The following is a 15,295-nucleotide window of genomic DNA, read 5'->3' on the forward strand; positions in this document are numbered from 1 at the left end:
TCTCTCCCTCTCTCTCTCTGCTCCCCCACTCTCTTCCCCTCCCTAAAAAACTCCAATTAATTAATTAATTAGTTAAACAAAATACAAAGATCAGTGGGCAAAAAGCATGGTTTGTATGCAAAGAAATGTTCTCTGTGCTAGTTGACAAGCACATGTATTTTCTGAAGCAAATAAATAAATATGATAAAATTTGTGCTCAGAAAAGGTGAGGAATTTGTTTATATTAATATGTAAATGGATGATCAGGCATTATGCATTCCCATCTTTCAGAAAGATTTGCACTTAACAAAGGAAAGGACCTCACACCAAAGAAGGAACTTGCAAGTGACATAATTTTAGGCCCATTGAGCAGAGAAGTTTATCCCGGGGAGCAGAGTCCTACAAACCATGTCAATGACTATAAATGTCAGTGACACATGAGATTGGCCATGGTTGTGTGTCCCACCCAGGAAGGAGTCTTAGGCTCTGGCCTAGACCAATGTTGACTGATATTTGGTTTTTCCTCATTCTCTGCAGAGCGGCCTATGTGGCTTGCTGGAATCTCACTGGGCCTACTGTCTCCTCTGGATACTTTTCCATGCTCCAGACCTTTTCCTGCCCCTGTCAAAACTGACTTTGCCTGTGTTCTATCCTCAGGGCCATAACAAAGTACATGCAAACGGCTGATACTGAAATTGAATTTTCAGGGGCGCTTGACTGGCTCAGTCAGTAGAGCATGTGACTCTTGATCTCAGGGGTCATGAGTTCAAGTCCAACGTTGGGCATAGAGATTACTGAAAGAAAGAAAGAAAGAAAGAAAGAAAGAAAGAAAGAAAGAAAGAAAGAAAGAAAGAAAGAAAGAAAGAAAGAAAGAAAAACTTTCTCAGGGTAGCCTTTACCAACTCCCTCAAATAAGTCAGTTTCTCTCTCTCTCTCTCTCTCTCTCTCTGTCATGAATAAATAAATAAAATCTTTTTTTAAAATTTTTATTTATTTATGATAGTCACACAGAGAGAGAGAGAGAGCCAGAGACATAGGCAGAGGGAGAAGCAGGCTCCATGCACTGGGAGCCCGATGTGGGATTCGATCCCGGGTCTCCAGGATCGCGCCCTGGGCCAAAGGCAGGCGCTAAACCGCTGTACCACCCAGGGATCCCTAAATAAATAAAATCTTTTAAAAAATCAAGCAAATAAAAAACAGCACTCATCAAAGTTCTTATCTAGTTAATTATTATTACTAATTAATGAAGGAACCACTAAGATGTTATGATTGGCTCAAAAGCACATGAGAAGCCAGTATACAGTATTTAAAGGCAATTTGACAGGAGAGTGTTAGGATAAGATTGCTGAGTTCAATTTTTAAAATGGCTGATGTCCAACAGGCTGTAAATCTTTGGGGTTAGTTGTTCTACAAGACAAAAATTATTTTCATCTCTCCCGGGCAAAAATCTGCAAGTTAACAAGTAACTGCAGCAAGTCTGGGACTTTTTAATTAAAGATAAACAATGAGATGGACTGAGTACATTCCTCTAGTCTAGACAATGCTTGAAGGGACGTGTTCTCTACCTTTTGGCCTGGTTTCCAAGTTTCCAGTTATTCAGATAATTTTCTGTGATGATAAATAATCTCCCAAGTCTATTCCCAATATAAAAAAAACTCTCATTAGGTTGCCACCTATTCCCATCCATGCAGCCAGGGTATTAATGACACATGGGCATGGGTTTGCTCTGCAAATATACACTTTGAAAATATTAAGCCATTTTCGCTTCTGTCCAGATGTTTTCACACAGAACCTGAGATTTAAAACCTCTTATTTGCTCTTCTACCTAGAGTGAATCTCTGTCCCAGTTTGCCAGGGGCTGGAAGGATGCCTGGGATGTGGGACTTCCAGTGTCAAAACTGGGAATGTCTGGCGCAGCCTGGGTCAAGCTGGCCACCCAATTTCTATGCTCAGGCCAGGAAACTAAACCCAGGACTTTTTTTACCAGCTGTCACCCGCAGCCCCTATAAGTGCAAGGAGTTTCCTTTCTTGAAATTCCCAATTTTTCTAAGGTCCCTCTCCAGCCCAGAAGTGGCTTTCCTTATCAACTGGTTCCAGGCCAGGTTGCTGGGAGGATTTTGCAAATATGATTCCATGGCTGTTCCTTACAGTAGACTTGTCACATATGATTGAGAATTAGTCTCCAACATGACAATCTTTTTTTTTTTTTTTTAAGATTTAATTTGTTGGGCAGCCCCGGTGGCTCAGCAGTTTAGTGCTACCTCAGCCCAGGGCATGATCCTGGAGACCCCGGATCGAATCCCATGTCGGGCTCCCTGCGTGGGGCCTGTTTCTTCCTCTGCCTGTGTCTCTGCCTCTTTCTCTCTCTCTCTCTCTCTCTCTCCCTGCGTCTTTCATGAGTAAATAAATAAAATCTTAAAAAAAAAAAGATTTCTTAAAAAAAAGATTTAATTTGTTTATTTGACAGACACAGAGAGACACAACACAGCCATGAGTAATAGCAGGCAGAGGGAGAAGCAGACTCCCCACAGAGCAGAGAGCCCAATGTGGGGCTCAATCCCAGGACCCTGACCTGAGCCGAAGGCAGATGCTTAACTGACTGAGTCACCCATGTGCCCCCAACATGACACGCTCATTACACAATTGATTCATCCAACTACATCCCAGCAAAAAAGGAGGACAAATTCTTATTGAATCCATGTAAATAACTATATTGCCATGGAAAGTAAGGAGGTTCAGTAAAAGTATCAGTTTCTGAATCAGGAGGGGGGTCAATGAGATTCAAATAATATTTAAAATGTTTAATTTTGGGGGCACCTGGGTGGCTCTGTGGTTGAGTGTCTGCCTTTGGCCCAGGTCGTGATCCCAGAGTCCTGGGATCGAGTCCTGCACCAGGATCCCCACAGGGAGCCTGCTTCTCCCTCTGCCTGTGTCTCTGCCTTTCTCTCTGTGTCTCTCATGACACAGAGAGAAATAAATAAATAAATAAATAAATAAATAAATAAATAAATAAATAAATAAAATCTTAAAAAGGAAAGTTTAATTTCAGTTTACAGAAGCTGCAATCTACTAAACTGAAAGTTAGACATGGCTCAAGAAGACAAAAATCTTCCTCATAAATCCATAAAGATAGAATAAAAAATAATACCAACTATATTCCCAACAAATAACCACACCTCCATTCCCTTGAACCATTCATTCAGTTCTACATCATTAATTCCTGATCTGCTGGATCTTGAGTGAGCTGGCTGCTTCTGGACTCAAGAGTCTTAGAAATTATCAGGCTGCCAGCTTGGCTCGCTAATGTCAGCTCAGAATCTTTGTATCCATGTGAAGCATCAGTAGTTCAGAGAACCTGGTACAATCCTTTTCCATGAGGCTTCGGGTCTGTACTTTGTGGCTCATGGCTTTTAACTGAGGTTTCAGGCCAGGGTAGGAAAACAGAAACATTTTTGGTAATGAGACTGAAAAGCTGTGGTTACTTATTACAGTAACTATTAATATCAGAGTGGAAGATGCTAAAATTCTCTGTTGGGATACAGCACGTAACTATTTTGTAGGGTTTGATCAGTGTTTCCTCTGAAGATAAGCACTTATCAAAGATCGGCAAAGGCACTGAGAAATCTCCAGGGCCTTCCTATAAAGCATGCAATTTCTGAAGTCTTTATATGAATTGCATTCTACCTACATAAACTTAGCCTAGGAAAGCCTGAACATCTCTTCTGATTTGATGGTTCTTCCCATGATGTTCTTTTTTTTCAACCCAAACCATATATATACATATACATTTTATTTTTATTTTTAAATTTTATTTAAATTCATTTCATTAACATATAAAGCATTATTGGTTTCAGAGGTAGAGACCAGTGATTCATCAGTCTCATATAATACCCAGTGCTCATCCCATCACATGCCCTCCTTAATGCCCGTTACCCAGCTACCCCATTCCACCACCCCCTTCTCCTCCAGAGACCCTCATTTTGTTTCCTATGATTAAGAGTCCCCCACCAAAAAAACAATGAGTCCCTTATGGTTTGTCTCCCTCTCTGATTTTGTCTTTTATTTTTTCCTCTCTTCCCTTATGATCCTCTGTTTTGTTTCTTTGATTCTACATATGAGTGAGATCATATAATTGTCTTTCTCTGATTGACTTATTTTGCTCAGCGTAATATCCTCTGGTTCCATCTGTATCATTGCAAATGGCAAGATTTGGGGTGTTTTGATGGCTGAGTAGTATCCCACTGTATACATATATATATACCACATCTTCTTTATCCATTCATCTGTCTGTCAATGGACATCTGGGCTCTTTCCATAGTTTGGCTATTGTGGGCATTGCTGCTATAAACATTGGGGTGCAGGTGCCCCTTCAGGTCACTACATTTGTATCTTCGGGGTAAATACCCAGTAGTGCAATTGCTGAGTGGTAGGGTAGCTCTATTTTCAACTTTGTGGGGGACCTCATAGAGAGGCTACACCAGCTTGTGTTCCCACCAAGGAGGGAATGTAAGAGGGCTCCCCTTTCTCCGCATCATTGACAACATCTGTCATTTCCTGACTTGTTCATTTTAGCCATTGTTCCTGGTGTGAGGTGGTATCTCACTGCGGTTTTGATTTGTATTTCCCTGATGCCAAGTGATATTGAGCATTTTCTCATGTCTGTTGGCTATTTGTACGTCTTCTTTAGAGAAATATCTATTTGTGTCTTCTGTTCATTTCTTGATTGGATTATTTGTTCTTTGGGTGTTGAGTTTTGATAAGTTCTGTATAGATTCTGGATACTATCCTTTATCTGATATGTCCTTTGCAAACATCTTCTCCCGTTCTATCAGTTGTCTTTTGGTTTTGTCGACTGTTTCCTTTGTTGTGCAAAAGCTTTTTATCTTGATGAAGTCCCAGTAGTTCATTTTTGCCTTTGTTTCCCTTGCCTTTGGAGATGTGTCTAGTAAGAAGCTGCTGTGGCCGATGCCCCAAAAGGTTGCTACCTGTGTTGTCCTCTAGGATTTTGATGGATTCTTGTCTCACATCAATGTCTTTCATCCATTTTGAGTCTATTTTTGTGTTTGATGTAAGGAAATGGTCCAGTTTCACTCTCCTGCATGTGGTTGTCCAATTTTCCCAACACCATTTGTTGAAAAGACTGTCTTTTTTCCATTGGATATTCTTTCCTGCTTTGTTGAAGACTGGTTGACCACAGAGTTGAGGGTCCATTTCTAGGTTCTCTATTCTGTTCCATTGATCTATGTGTCTGTTTTGTGCCAATACCATGCTGTCTTGATGATTACAGCTTTGTAATAGAGCTTGAAGCCTGGAATTGTGATGCCACCAGTTTGAGTTTTCTTTTTCAACATTCCTTTTCTTTCTTTCTTTTTTTTTTTTTCAACATTCCTTTGGCTATTCGGGGTCTTTACTGGTTCCATTCAAGTTTTAGGATTATTTGTTCCAACTCTAAGAAAAAAGTTGATGGTATTTTTTTAAAGATTTTATTTATTTATTCATGAGAATACACAGAGAGGAGAGAGAGGCAGAGACACAACACAGGCAGAGAGAGAAGCAGGCTCCATGCAGGGAGCCGGACGTGGGACTTGATCCTGGGGGTTACCCTGGGCTGCAGACGGGGCTAAACCGCTGTGCCACCTGGGCTGCCCAAATTGATGGTATTTTGATAGAGATTGCATTGAATGTATAAATTGCTCTAGGTAGCATAGACATTTTAACAATATTTATTTTTCCAATCTATAAGCATGGAACATTTTTCCCTTTCTTTGTGTCTTCCTCAGTTTCTTTCATGAGTGTTCTCTAGTTTTCTGAGTATAGATCCCTTACCTCTTTGGTGAAGTTTATTCCTAGATATCTTATAGTTTGGGGTGCAAATATAAATGGAATCGACTCCTTAATTTCTCTTTCTTTGGTCTCATTGTTAATGTATAGGAATGCAACTGATTTCTGTACATTGATTTTATATCCTGCCACTTTGCTGAATTCCCGTATGAGTTCTAGAAATTTTGGGGTGGAGTCTTTTGGGTATTCCATATAAAGTATCACGTCATCTACACAGAATGAGAGTTTGACTTCTTCTTCTTTTTTTTGTTTTAATTTTTATTTATTCATGATAGGCACACAGTGAGAGAGACAGAGGCAGAGACACAGGCAGAGGGAGAAGCAGGCTCCATGCACCGGGAGCCTGACGTGGGATTCGATCCCTGATCTCCAGGATCGCGCCCTGGGCCAAAGGCAGGCGCCAAACTGCTGCGCCACCCAGGGATCCCAGTTTGACTTCTTCTTTACCCATCCAGATGCCTTTTGTTTCTTTTTGTTGTCTGATTGCTGAGGCTAGGACTTCCAATACTATGTTGAACTACAGGGGTGAAAGTGGACATTTCTGCTGTGTTCCTGATCTTAGGGGAAAAGCTCTGTTTTCATATATATATATATGAAATATATATATATATATATAAATCATATATATATGATATATATATATCATACACATGGATACTTTTTCAAAAGTTTAACCTCCATCCTCCTAACCCAAGCCATATGTAATATCAGATTTTTTTTTTTACAGGTTAAACCCTCAGTTTTTATTTTCATCTACATGAAACAGATATTGTTAAGATTTCTCTTTATTGATATAATCAGCTCACTATCTTTTAGGAGCAAGTGTTAAACATAACTGTTTTATTTGTATTAATTAACCTTAATGAACTTTATTTTTTTTAAGATTTTATTTATTTATTTATGATAGACACAGAGAGAGAGAGACACACACACACAGAAACACAGGCAGAGGGAGAAGCAGGCTCCATGCAGGGAGCCCCATGCGGCACTCGATCCCAGAACTCCAGGATCACGCCCCGGCCAAAGGCAGGCGCTAAACCACTGAGCCACCCAGGGATCCCACCTTAATGAACTTTAAAAATACTTCATAAGTTATTCGTATTGTCCAAAAGGACATTAGAAATATTTCAGTATCAAGGATTTGAAGCAAGAATTTCTTTATGATTTTTGAAAATTATTTTTTCAGGTATTTTTAAATTGAGTCATAACTGACATTATATTAGTTTCAGGTATATAATGTGATGATTTGATATCTATATATGTTACAAAATGATCACCACAATAAGTCTAGTTAACAGCCATCACCATACAGTTACAACATTTTTTTTCTTGTGATGAGAACTTTCAAGATCTACTCTCCTAGCTACTTTCAAAGATGCAGTTCAGTATTATTAACTATTGTCACCATGATGTGACAATATTATATCCCCATGATTTATTCATTTTATAACTGGAAGTTGTACTTTCTTTGACCCTTCCTCCTGCAACCCCTGCCTCAGGCAACCACCAATCTGTTCTCTGTATTCATGAGCTCAGTTTTTAGGTCTGTTGGTTAGTTGGTTGGTTTTAGATTCCACATATAAGTGAACTCATTCAGTATTTATCTTTTTCTGTCTGACATAATTCATTTAGCATAGTGCCCCTCAAGTTCCATCCCTGTTGTTGCAAATTGCAAGATTTCATTCTTTTATATGGCTGAATAATGTTCCATTGTATATATATCCCATGTATTTATTTGTTCTTCCATCCATGAGCATTTAGGTTGTTTCTGCCTTAGCTACTGTAACTAATGCTGCAATGAATGTGGGAGTACAGACATCTTTTCATATTACTGCTTTGTGCTATCTTCAGGTAAATAGCTAGAAGTAGGATTGCTGGATCCTAGGGTAGTTTTATTTTGAATTTTTTTTAGCAACCACCATACTGTTTTCCACAGGGACTGCATCAATTTACATTCTCACCAACAGTGCACGAGGGTTCCCTTTTCTCTACATTCTTGCCAACGCTTGTTATTTCTTGCCTATCCTGCTCTTATGATAGTGGTGAAGTATTTAATAAAGACAGAGAACGATATCCTAAAATTTTTTCCCCTAAATTTAGGATCTTATATTGGGAGGGCAAAGTCAGAAGAACTATCGGAGAAGATTTTGGCCACTGGATTAAGATAGGATCATAGGAGCCTGAGAAATAGTACTTCGTTACCTATTTAATCAAAGTGACAATAAAATAAAATATTTTGAGATAAACATAGAAGAAGGTAATATGACTACAAGGATACTTAGCTCTTTCATAAAAGAGATGCCTTAGATGTTTTATAAATGAAAATATGATCAAGTCAAAACAGAGAAGTTTATTCTGTTGACATATGGAATAATTTATCTTGACAATTTACACAGAAGATAAATAGTAGCTACTTTTTAACTCCTGCTAAGAGCTCTACAACCAGTTCATCATTTTAATGGAGATAGAGCTGAATTCTAGTTTTTGCATTAATATAACATGTGGCATATAACATATAACAATTTTTAAAAATTATTTATTTTAAACCCATCAAAACAGAGACAAATTTGTCACTTGGCAAAAACACATTTCATAGCTTATTTATTATAAATCAAGGCAACTAAAATTCCCTTTCAGCAAATTCTTCACGTTTGTATTTTCATCTCTTTTCATGTTCTGAAACAATCAGACACTTAAGACAAAACCACTCCCTTATTCCTTAGAAAATCAAAACGTATCCTGTTTTCCTTGCAGACACAGCTGTATCTCTGCCACCGTTGGTCCTAGTAGAGGCTCAAACATCCGTAGTGATTATAACTTTTAACCAAAATAACTAACTTCTATTTCACAGAAAGAGCTGGGATGCAAATAATGGAGCACTATCTGTGTTATTTAAGCATTTTAGTAGATTTAGCAAAGTTCACAGACACGACACATTTTACAGTCACACATATCTCTTGCACAAGTTTTTAAAAATTTGTCATGAAAGGGGGGCTTGGGTGGCTCAGTTGGTTAAGCGTCTGCCTTCGCTCTGGTCATGATCCCAGGGTCCTAGGATCAAGCCCTGCATCAAGCCCTGCATCGGGATCCCTGCTCAGCAGGGAGTCTGCTTTTCCTTCTCCCTCTGCCCCTCCCCCTGTTCCTGTTCTCTCTCTCTCTCAAACAAATAATTAAAAAATCTTCAGAAAATTGTAAAAAAATATACATAACATGAAATCTGCTACTTTAAGCATTTTTATGTTTAGAGTGCAGTGGCATTGGGTGCATTTCACAATTGGTGCAACCATCACCACCACCCATTTCCAGACCTTCCCCAACTGAAACTGTGTCCCAGAGTTCCCATTCCCATTCTCCTTTCTCTTCATCCCTTGGAATCCCCCACTCTCCTTTCTATGAATTTGACCACTCTAGGTCCCTCATATAAGTGAGAAAATATAGTATTTGTCTTTTGTGACCCACCTCTTTCACTCAGCATGATGTCCCTAATGCTCATTCATGCCATAGCAGGTGTCAGAATTTCCTTCCCTTTTAAGGCTGACCAATATTCCACTGTATGCATAGACCACATTTTGTCTTTCTGTTCATCCCTCAGTGGATATTTGAGTTGCTTCCATCCTGTGGCTATTGTGAATAGCACTGCTATGAACTTGGGTGTAAAAATATCTACTTGAGTCTTGAGTTTCTGCTTGGCCTTGCACAACTATTTAAAGTGGCAAGAATGGGGGCACATGAGTGGCTCAGAAGGTTAAGCATTGGACTCTGGTCATGATCTCAGGGTTGTGAAATTGAGCCCCAGGTCAGGCTCTGTGTTCAGTGAGGAGTCTGCTTGGGATTCTTTCTCTCCCTCTGCCCCCACCCCCACCTGCTCTTTCTCTCTCTCTCAAATAAAGAAATAAATCTTAAAAAAAAAGTAAAGTGGCAAAAATGAATTCACTCATTAACATAACCCAAAGTTATAGCTGCCCTCTTGCATGTAAAAATAAAAAGTAAAAGGACATAAACTTAAAATTATGCTTAGCAATCAATATTTCAGTTTTTCTCAGAAACTATCCCCGTAGCCAAAAATTATTTATTAATTATTATTAATTCACATTTTTGAAGTTACCTAAGGATTTTGGGACTGTGTAATGAGTCAACTTAGTTGAACACAAATTTACTTTTTTTTTTTTTTTTTTTACATTTTTCTTATCTTAAACATTATGTAAGGGATCCCTGGGTGGCACAGCGGTTTAGCGCCTGCCTTTGGCCCAGGGCGCAATCCTGGAGACCCGGGATCGAGTCCCACGTCGGGCTCCCGGTGCATGGAGCCTGCTTCTCCCTCTGCCTATGTCTCTGCCTCTCTCTCTCTCTCTCTCTGTGTGACTATCATAAATAAATAAATTTTTAAAAATTATAAAAAAATTTAAACATTATGTAAGGATAATGTTGACTTATTTGGTCAGTAAGACAAAATCAGAAGTATAAGAAATTAATATTAACTAGTTTCTTCACATAAAACAAATCTAGATCTTATAAAAAGTAGAATGTTTAATTGTATTATACTTAATATAAAGCAAACACTGATAGCCATTATTTGCATTTTATAAACAAAATTACTAAACCAGTCTAATTTACCCAAAGATTTACATTAATTACGTTAACCTGGCTCCTTAAAAGCTTTCTGAGCTAGCAATTTCTTGTAAGAGGGATTTTTTTTTTTAAGTCTAGCACATTTAGGGGTTCCTGGGTGGCTCAGTCGGTTAAGCGTCTGCCTTTGGCCCAGGTCATGATCTCAGGGTTCTGGGATTGAGCCCCTTGTTGTTGGGCTCTGCACTCAGCAGGGAGTCTGCTTCTCCCTCTGCCCTTCCCCCTGCTCGTGCTCTCTCTCTCTCTCTTTGTTAATAAAATCTTTTTAAAAAATATTTATTTATTTTATTTATTTATGATAGACATAGAGAGAGAGAGAGAGAGAGAGAGGCAGAGACACGGGAGGAGGGAGAAGCAGGCTCCAGGCTCCATGCGGGAGCCCGACGTGGGACTCGATCCCGGGACTCCAGGATCATGTCCTGGGCCAAAGGCAGGCGCTAAACCGCTGCGCCACCCAGGGATCCCCAAAATCTTTAAATAAATAAAGTTTAGCACATTTAAAGCACTAGAAATTCAGTCTCTTTATTCATGATTTCGGAGAACATTAGATTTATATTAGTGCTTATTTGTTTCTACAAACCAATCAACACAGAAACCCTGTAAGACACATAGTACTCTAAGTCATTAATACCCTCCAGATGTAGAAAACTATTTCACACTCACAGAAGAGCTAAAGGTCTTTCTGAATTACAGCCATGTAGACACCCAGATACAGAGACCCAGGGGCTTCATACGTACAACTCCAGGGCACAGATCAAAAGTAAACACAGACACACAAAACTAAACAGTCCAGAACTCAAAGAGCTGGTCTCCTTCCTAGCAGGTACAAAATGCTTCAATTTGGAGCATACGTAGAAAAACCACCACCAACAACAAAGATCAGCAAATCAGATTTTCTGTTGCCTCTCAACCAACAGATACTCTGTCTCCATCATGCATCCCACAGGGATCGCCAATGGCCAGTCCATAGAGCTGAATTCCCCATCATTGCTATCACCAAAAATGAAAACACAGAATCAGCAAGAAAAAAAAGACAAACCACAATAGCAAGAGAAACAGCAAACCTAAAGTTCTGTCACACATGGGATTCTGTCCAAGAGCCAAGGGAGGAAATGTTTGAGTTTCTCAAAGCCTATGAGGGGCACATCTCCAGCACCACACATTCTTGGTTCTGACAAGTGAGTTTACGGGGGCATCTCCATGGAACCTCCAAAACTCTTACAGTACGAGTTCCAAAAAGGTAAAATCATGACCCTTGGGCAAAAAGAAAATAAATCCCTCTTAAAGGTTTTATTTAGCTCATTAGTTAATGAGAGATGCCATGAGTAGTTGACAGAGCATTTAAAAAGCTGGATAACAAAGAAGTGTTAGAACGAGATTGCTGAGTTAGATTTTTCAAAGCTGGTTAATGTACAACAGGTCATAAATCTTTGAGGTCATCTGAGATCTCCAGTCTGTCCCAGGAGATGAAATGAAGTACATTCTTACAGTCCAGAAGATGCTTGGGTGGCCTCTGCCCTTGTGGAATGCTGAAAGAGTGTGCTGTCCACCTTTGGGACTTATTTTCAAATTCCAGATAACTTTTTTGGATCTCGATAAACACGTCCTGGGGAGGATTAGCCACCGTCCTTAGGGATGAGACTCAGAAGGGGTAAGTTTTTATTGATGTCAGATGGAGGAAGGGAAAAGATGTGTAGGGAGTTGAAGGCTCTGCCGAGAGGGCTGTCTTGAGTGGGGTCCTGGAGCCTCCAAGGTAGGCCCTGGATCAGCTTGGGTCTGGGACTCCAAAGATGGGGAGGGAAGGGATGGGGGTCGCTAAAGACAAACATTTCTCTTTTTTTTGAGGATAGCCCAGAGTCTTCCCCAGGGCGAAGAGCGCCAACTTACCTCTTCCTTGCAGGTGGCCAAGTTCAGCTTCGTGGGCAGCGAAGAGGAGCTGGAGATGATCTTTGACTGGGTGGATGTGGAGCAGAAGGGACGCCTCTCTCTGGAAGAATTCAGCTCTGGGCTCAGTATGTCTGTCCTGGGAGAACTCTAGTGACTTGCTGCATAGCCAGGCATCCCATGCAGTGTGCCCAGTACAGGGAGGCTAGGCTGACATAAAAGGCAACATAAAAGGCAACAGGGAACCTCCACAGCACCCCGAGAGCAGTTCATGGCATGGATGATGATATGAATTACTCTGGAGATGAGGATACTAAGTCCATGCGGGCAAGCAGTTGGTTTAAGACAGGGCTAGGCCTTAAGGCTCTAGCCCAGGAGACCTGCTCACTTCCTTTCCTATCAGCAAGAGCAGTTCTTTGGCTGGGGATGGAGGTGCTCCTCTTAGCATCCTCCTCCTCCAGGGAGGCCTCCAGGCTTGCTTACTTTCTGATGCCTCACTTGTCTTCTCCCCAGCAAAAGGTTCCCTTGAGCAAGAGGTTAAGCAATCCCCAGTCTTGAGACCACAGGCTTTGTTTCTGCCTGAGGAAGGTCACATTCTGGCTTTGGGAATTCCTGGCCCCAGGGAGCAACAGAGGGTGATATTTAGCAGTTGGGAGCTTCCCAGGCTTTCTTTGTCCCCCTTTGGGCAGGGCTACTCCAATGCTTGCTTCTCAGGACAGGCCCAAAAGGACCTAAAAAGGCCAAGGTCAGCAGAGCACAATACTCCCACTGATCTCGATGCGGGTAAACTTTCCCGCCAGAGCAATGGAAGGTGTAATGTCCTTGCCGAGACCCTGCAGAGCACAGCTCAGGCTTAAATGCCTGCAAAGCCGTTCAGAGTTCTCAGGTCTGATGAGTCTCTGCAAGTTTGGGGGACAAGGAGGAAGAAGGCCAGGAATCTGCATTTACAGGTCATAAAATGGTCAGAATGTCTACCTTGAACAGATTCCCATGGATGACAGGGCGAATGTATGAACGTGGCCCTGTATAAATGTGATCACACAGAGAGAATTACTTCCCCAAGGGCCGGAACAGGACAAGATGGGAGATCAGTGGACCCAACTCCACTCTGCTGCCTTTTGTCCCCTCTGTCCCACAGAGAACATCTTCAGCTCCAGCCTGGGCACCCACAGGCTCCACAGGAAGAGGCCACTGTCTTCCAAGAGAGAACCTGCAGCTGCCAGTTTCCTGGCACTGGAGGAGGCTGACCATGAGGAGAAGGAGGCGTTCTTTGCCTTTATCCAGCAGCTGGGGGCAGGTGACGTCCTCCCAGAGTAAGGCCAGCACTGAGTGTGGAGGGGTGGGGGTAGGAGGCAGGGGCAGGCACTGCCCATCAGTGCGGGGCAGGACTGGCCTGGGCACAGGTGGGAGGCCACCAAGTAGAGCGGGGTGCAAATCTGGGTTTGGCCACTTGGGTTAGCTGTGTGACCATGGGCCGGTAGCCTAACCTTTGACATCTGTTCTCCAGCTGCAGTGTGAGTGTAAGGACAGTTGTGGGATGAAATGAAGCCCACCCGTGGAGAATGTCTGTTCTTGGGGAGTCCCTCCCACGCCCCCTCCTCCGCTCCCTCTCCATCCTGCCCTATGTGATTGCTCCCCAGGATTAGCGGCCTGGGGTATCAACCTCCCAGGTGTAGTCACAATCTTAAAAACATGACTACCTAAAAAAAACAAAAAACAAAAAACAAAACAAAACAAAAAAAAACATGACTACCTGAGGGGGCCCTTTTTTTTTTAAGATTATTTATTTATTTATTCATAAGTGACACACAGAGAGAGGCGGAGACATAGGCAGAGGAATAAGCAGGGAGCCTGCTGTGGGACTTGATACCAGGACCCCAGGATCATGGCCTGAACCAAAGGCAGATGCTCAACCACTGAGCCACCCAGATGTCCCTGAGGGGGCCTTTCTTAACTAGAAAAGAGGGTCCCGAGGATCCCTGGGTGGCTTAGCGGTTTTAGCGCCTGCCTTTGGCCCAGGGCGCGATCCTGGAGTCCCGGGATCGAGTCCCATCCCAGCATGGAGCCTGCTTTTCCCTCTGCCTGTGTCTCTGCCTCTCTCTCCGCTCTCTATGTCTATCATAAATAAATAAATCAAAAAAAAAAAAAGAAAAGAAAAGAAAGAAAAAAAGAAAGGAAAAGAAAGAAAAGAAAAGAAAAAGAAAAGAAAGAAAAGAAAGAGGGATCCCTGGGTGGCACAGCGGTTTGGCGCCTGCCTTTGGCCCAGGGCGCGATCCTGGAGACCCGGGATCGAATCCCACGTCGGGCTCCCGGCATGGAGCCTGCTTCTCCCTCTGCCTGTGTCTCTGCCCCTCTCTCTCTCTCTCTGTGTGACTATCATAAATAAATAAAAATTTTTAAAAAATTAAAAAAAAAGAAAGAAAAGAAAAGAAAAGAAAAGAAAAGAAAAGAAAAGAAAAGAAAAGAAAAGAAAAGAGGGTCCCCTCAATGGAGTGATTCATGTACAGTGATGCCCTGGGTTGGGCAGGTTTGGAGATGGGGAGGGCATTTCCTCCAGACTGTCTCAGGCTCTGGGCTTACGGGGTTCACTCATGCTCAGAGAAGGGGGACTTCTGCCTGTAAATACCCCTCTCACACCTCCCAGGTCCTCCTGGGTCTCTTAGAACCATCAGGGGAATCACCCTGCCTGTTTACCTGCCTCATGGGGCTCTGCAAGGACAAGCTCTCAGAGGGTGGGACTCAGGGTACAGGCAGGCAGGGCAGGTGTGGTGGATGGGGAGCCATTTACCTACTTGGCAGCTTGGCCTGGGCCCAGCCCTCTGGCATCTATCTTCGTAACTTAATTAAATCCTTAGGGGGGATCCCTGGGTGGCTCAGCGGTTTGGCACCTGCCTTGGGCCCAGGGCATGATCCTGGAGTCCCGGGATCAAGTCCCACATCGGGTTCCCTGCATGGAGCCTGCTTC

At 42.1% G+C, this 15,295-nt stretch overlaps 1 protein-coding gene across 5 annotated transcripts in view; it reads left to right on the plus strand.

The window, feature by feature from the left end:
- The window catches only part of RAB44 (RAB44, member RAS oncogene family), a 35,956-nt gene that overhangs the window by 4,682 nt on the left and 15,979 nt on the right, over window positions 1-15,295 (plus strand). For 3 of the 5 annotated variants that reach the window (XM_038553887.1, XM_038553889.1, XM_038553888.1), the window contains exons 3-4: window positions 12,347-12,458; window positions 13,469-13,643. In XM_038553887.1, coding sequence (XP_038409815.1) covers window positions 12,347-12,458; window positions 13,469-13,643 — 287 coding nt within the window. Of the gene's footprint in view, window positions 1-11,398; window positions 12,098-12,346; window positions 12,459-13,468; window positions 13,644-15,295 lie in introns of those variants that run through there. The other 2 variants (XM_038553890.1, XM_038553891.1) reach the window with 2 other exon arrangements.

This window comes from Canis lupus, chromosome 12 (genome assembly GCF_011100685.1).
Source record: "Canis lupus familiaris isolate Mischka breed German Shepherd chromosome 12, alternate assembly UU_Cfam_GSD_1.0, whole genome shotgun sequence".
Lineage (NCBI taxonomy): Eukaryota > Metazoa > Chordata > Mammalia > Carnivora > Canidae > Canis > Canis lupus.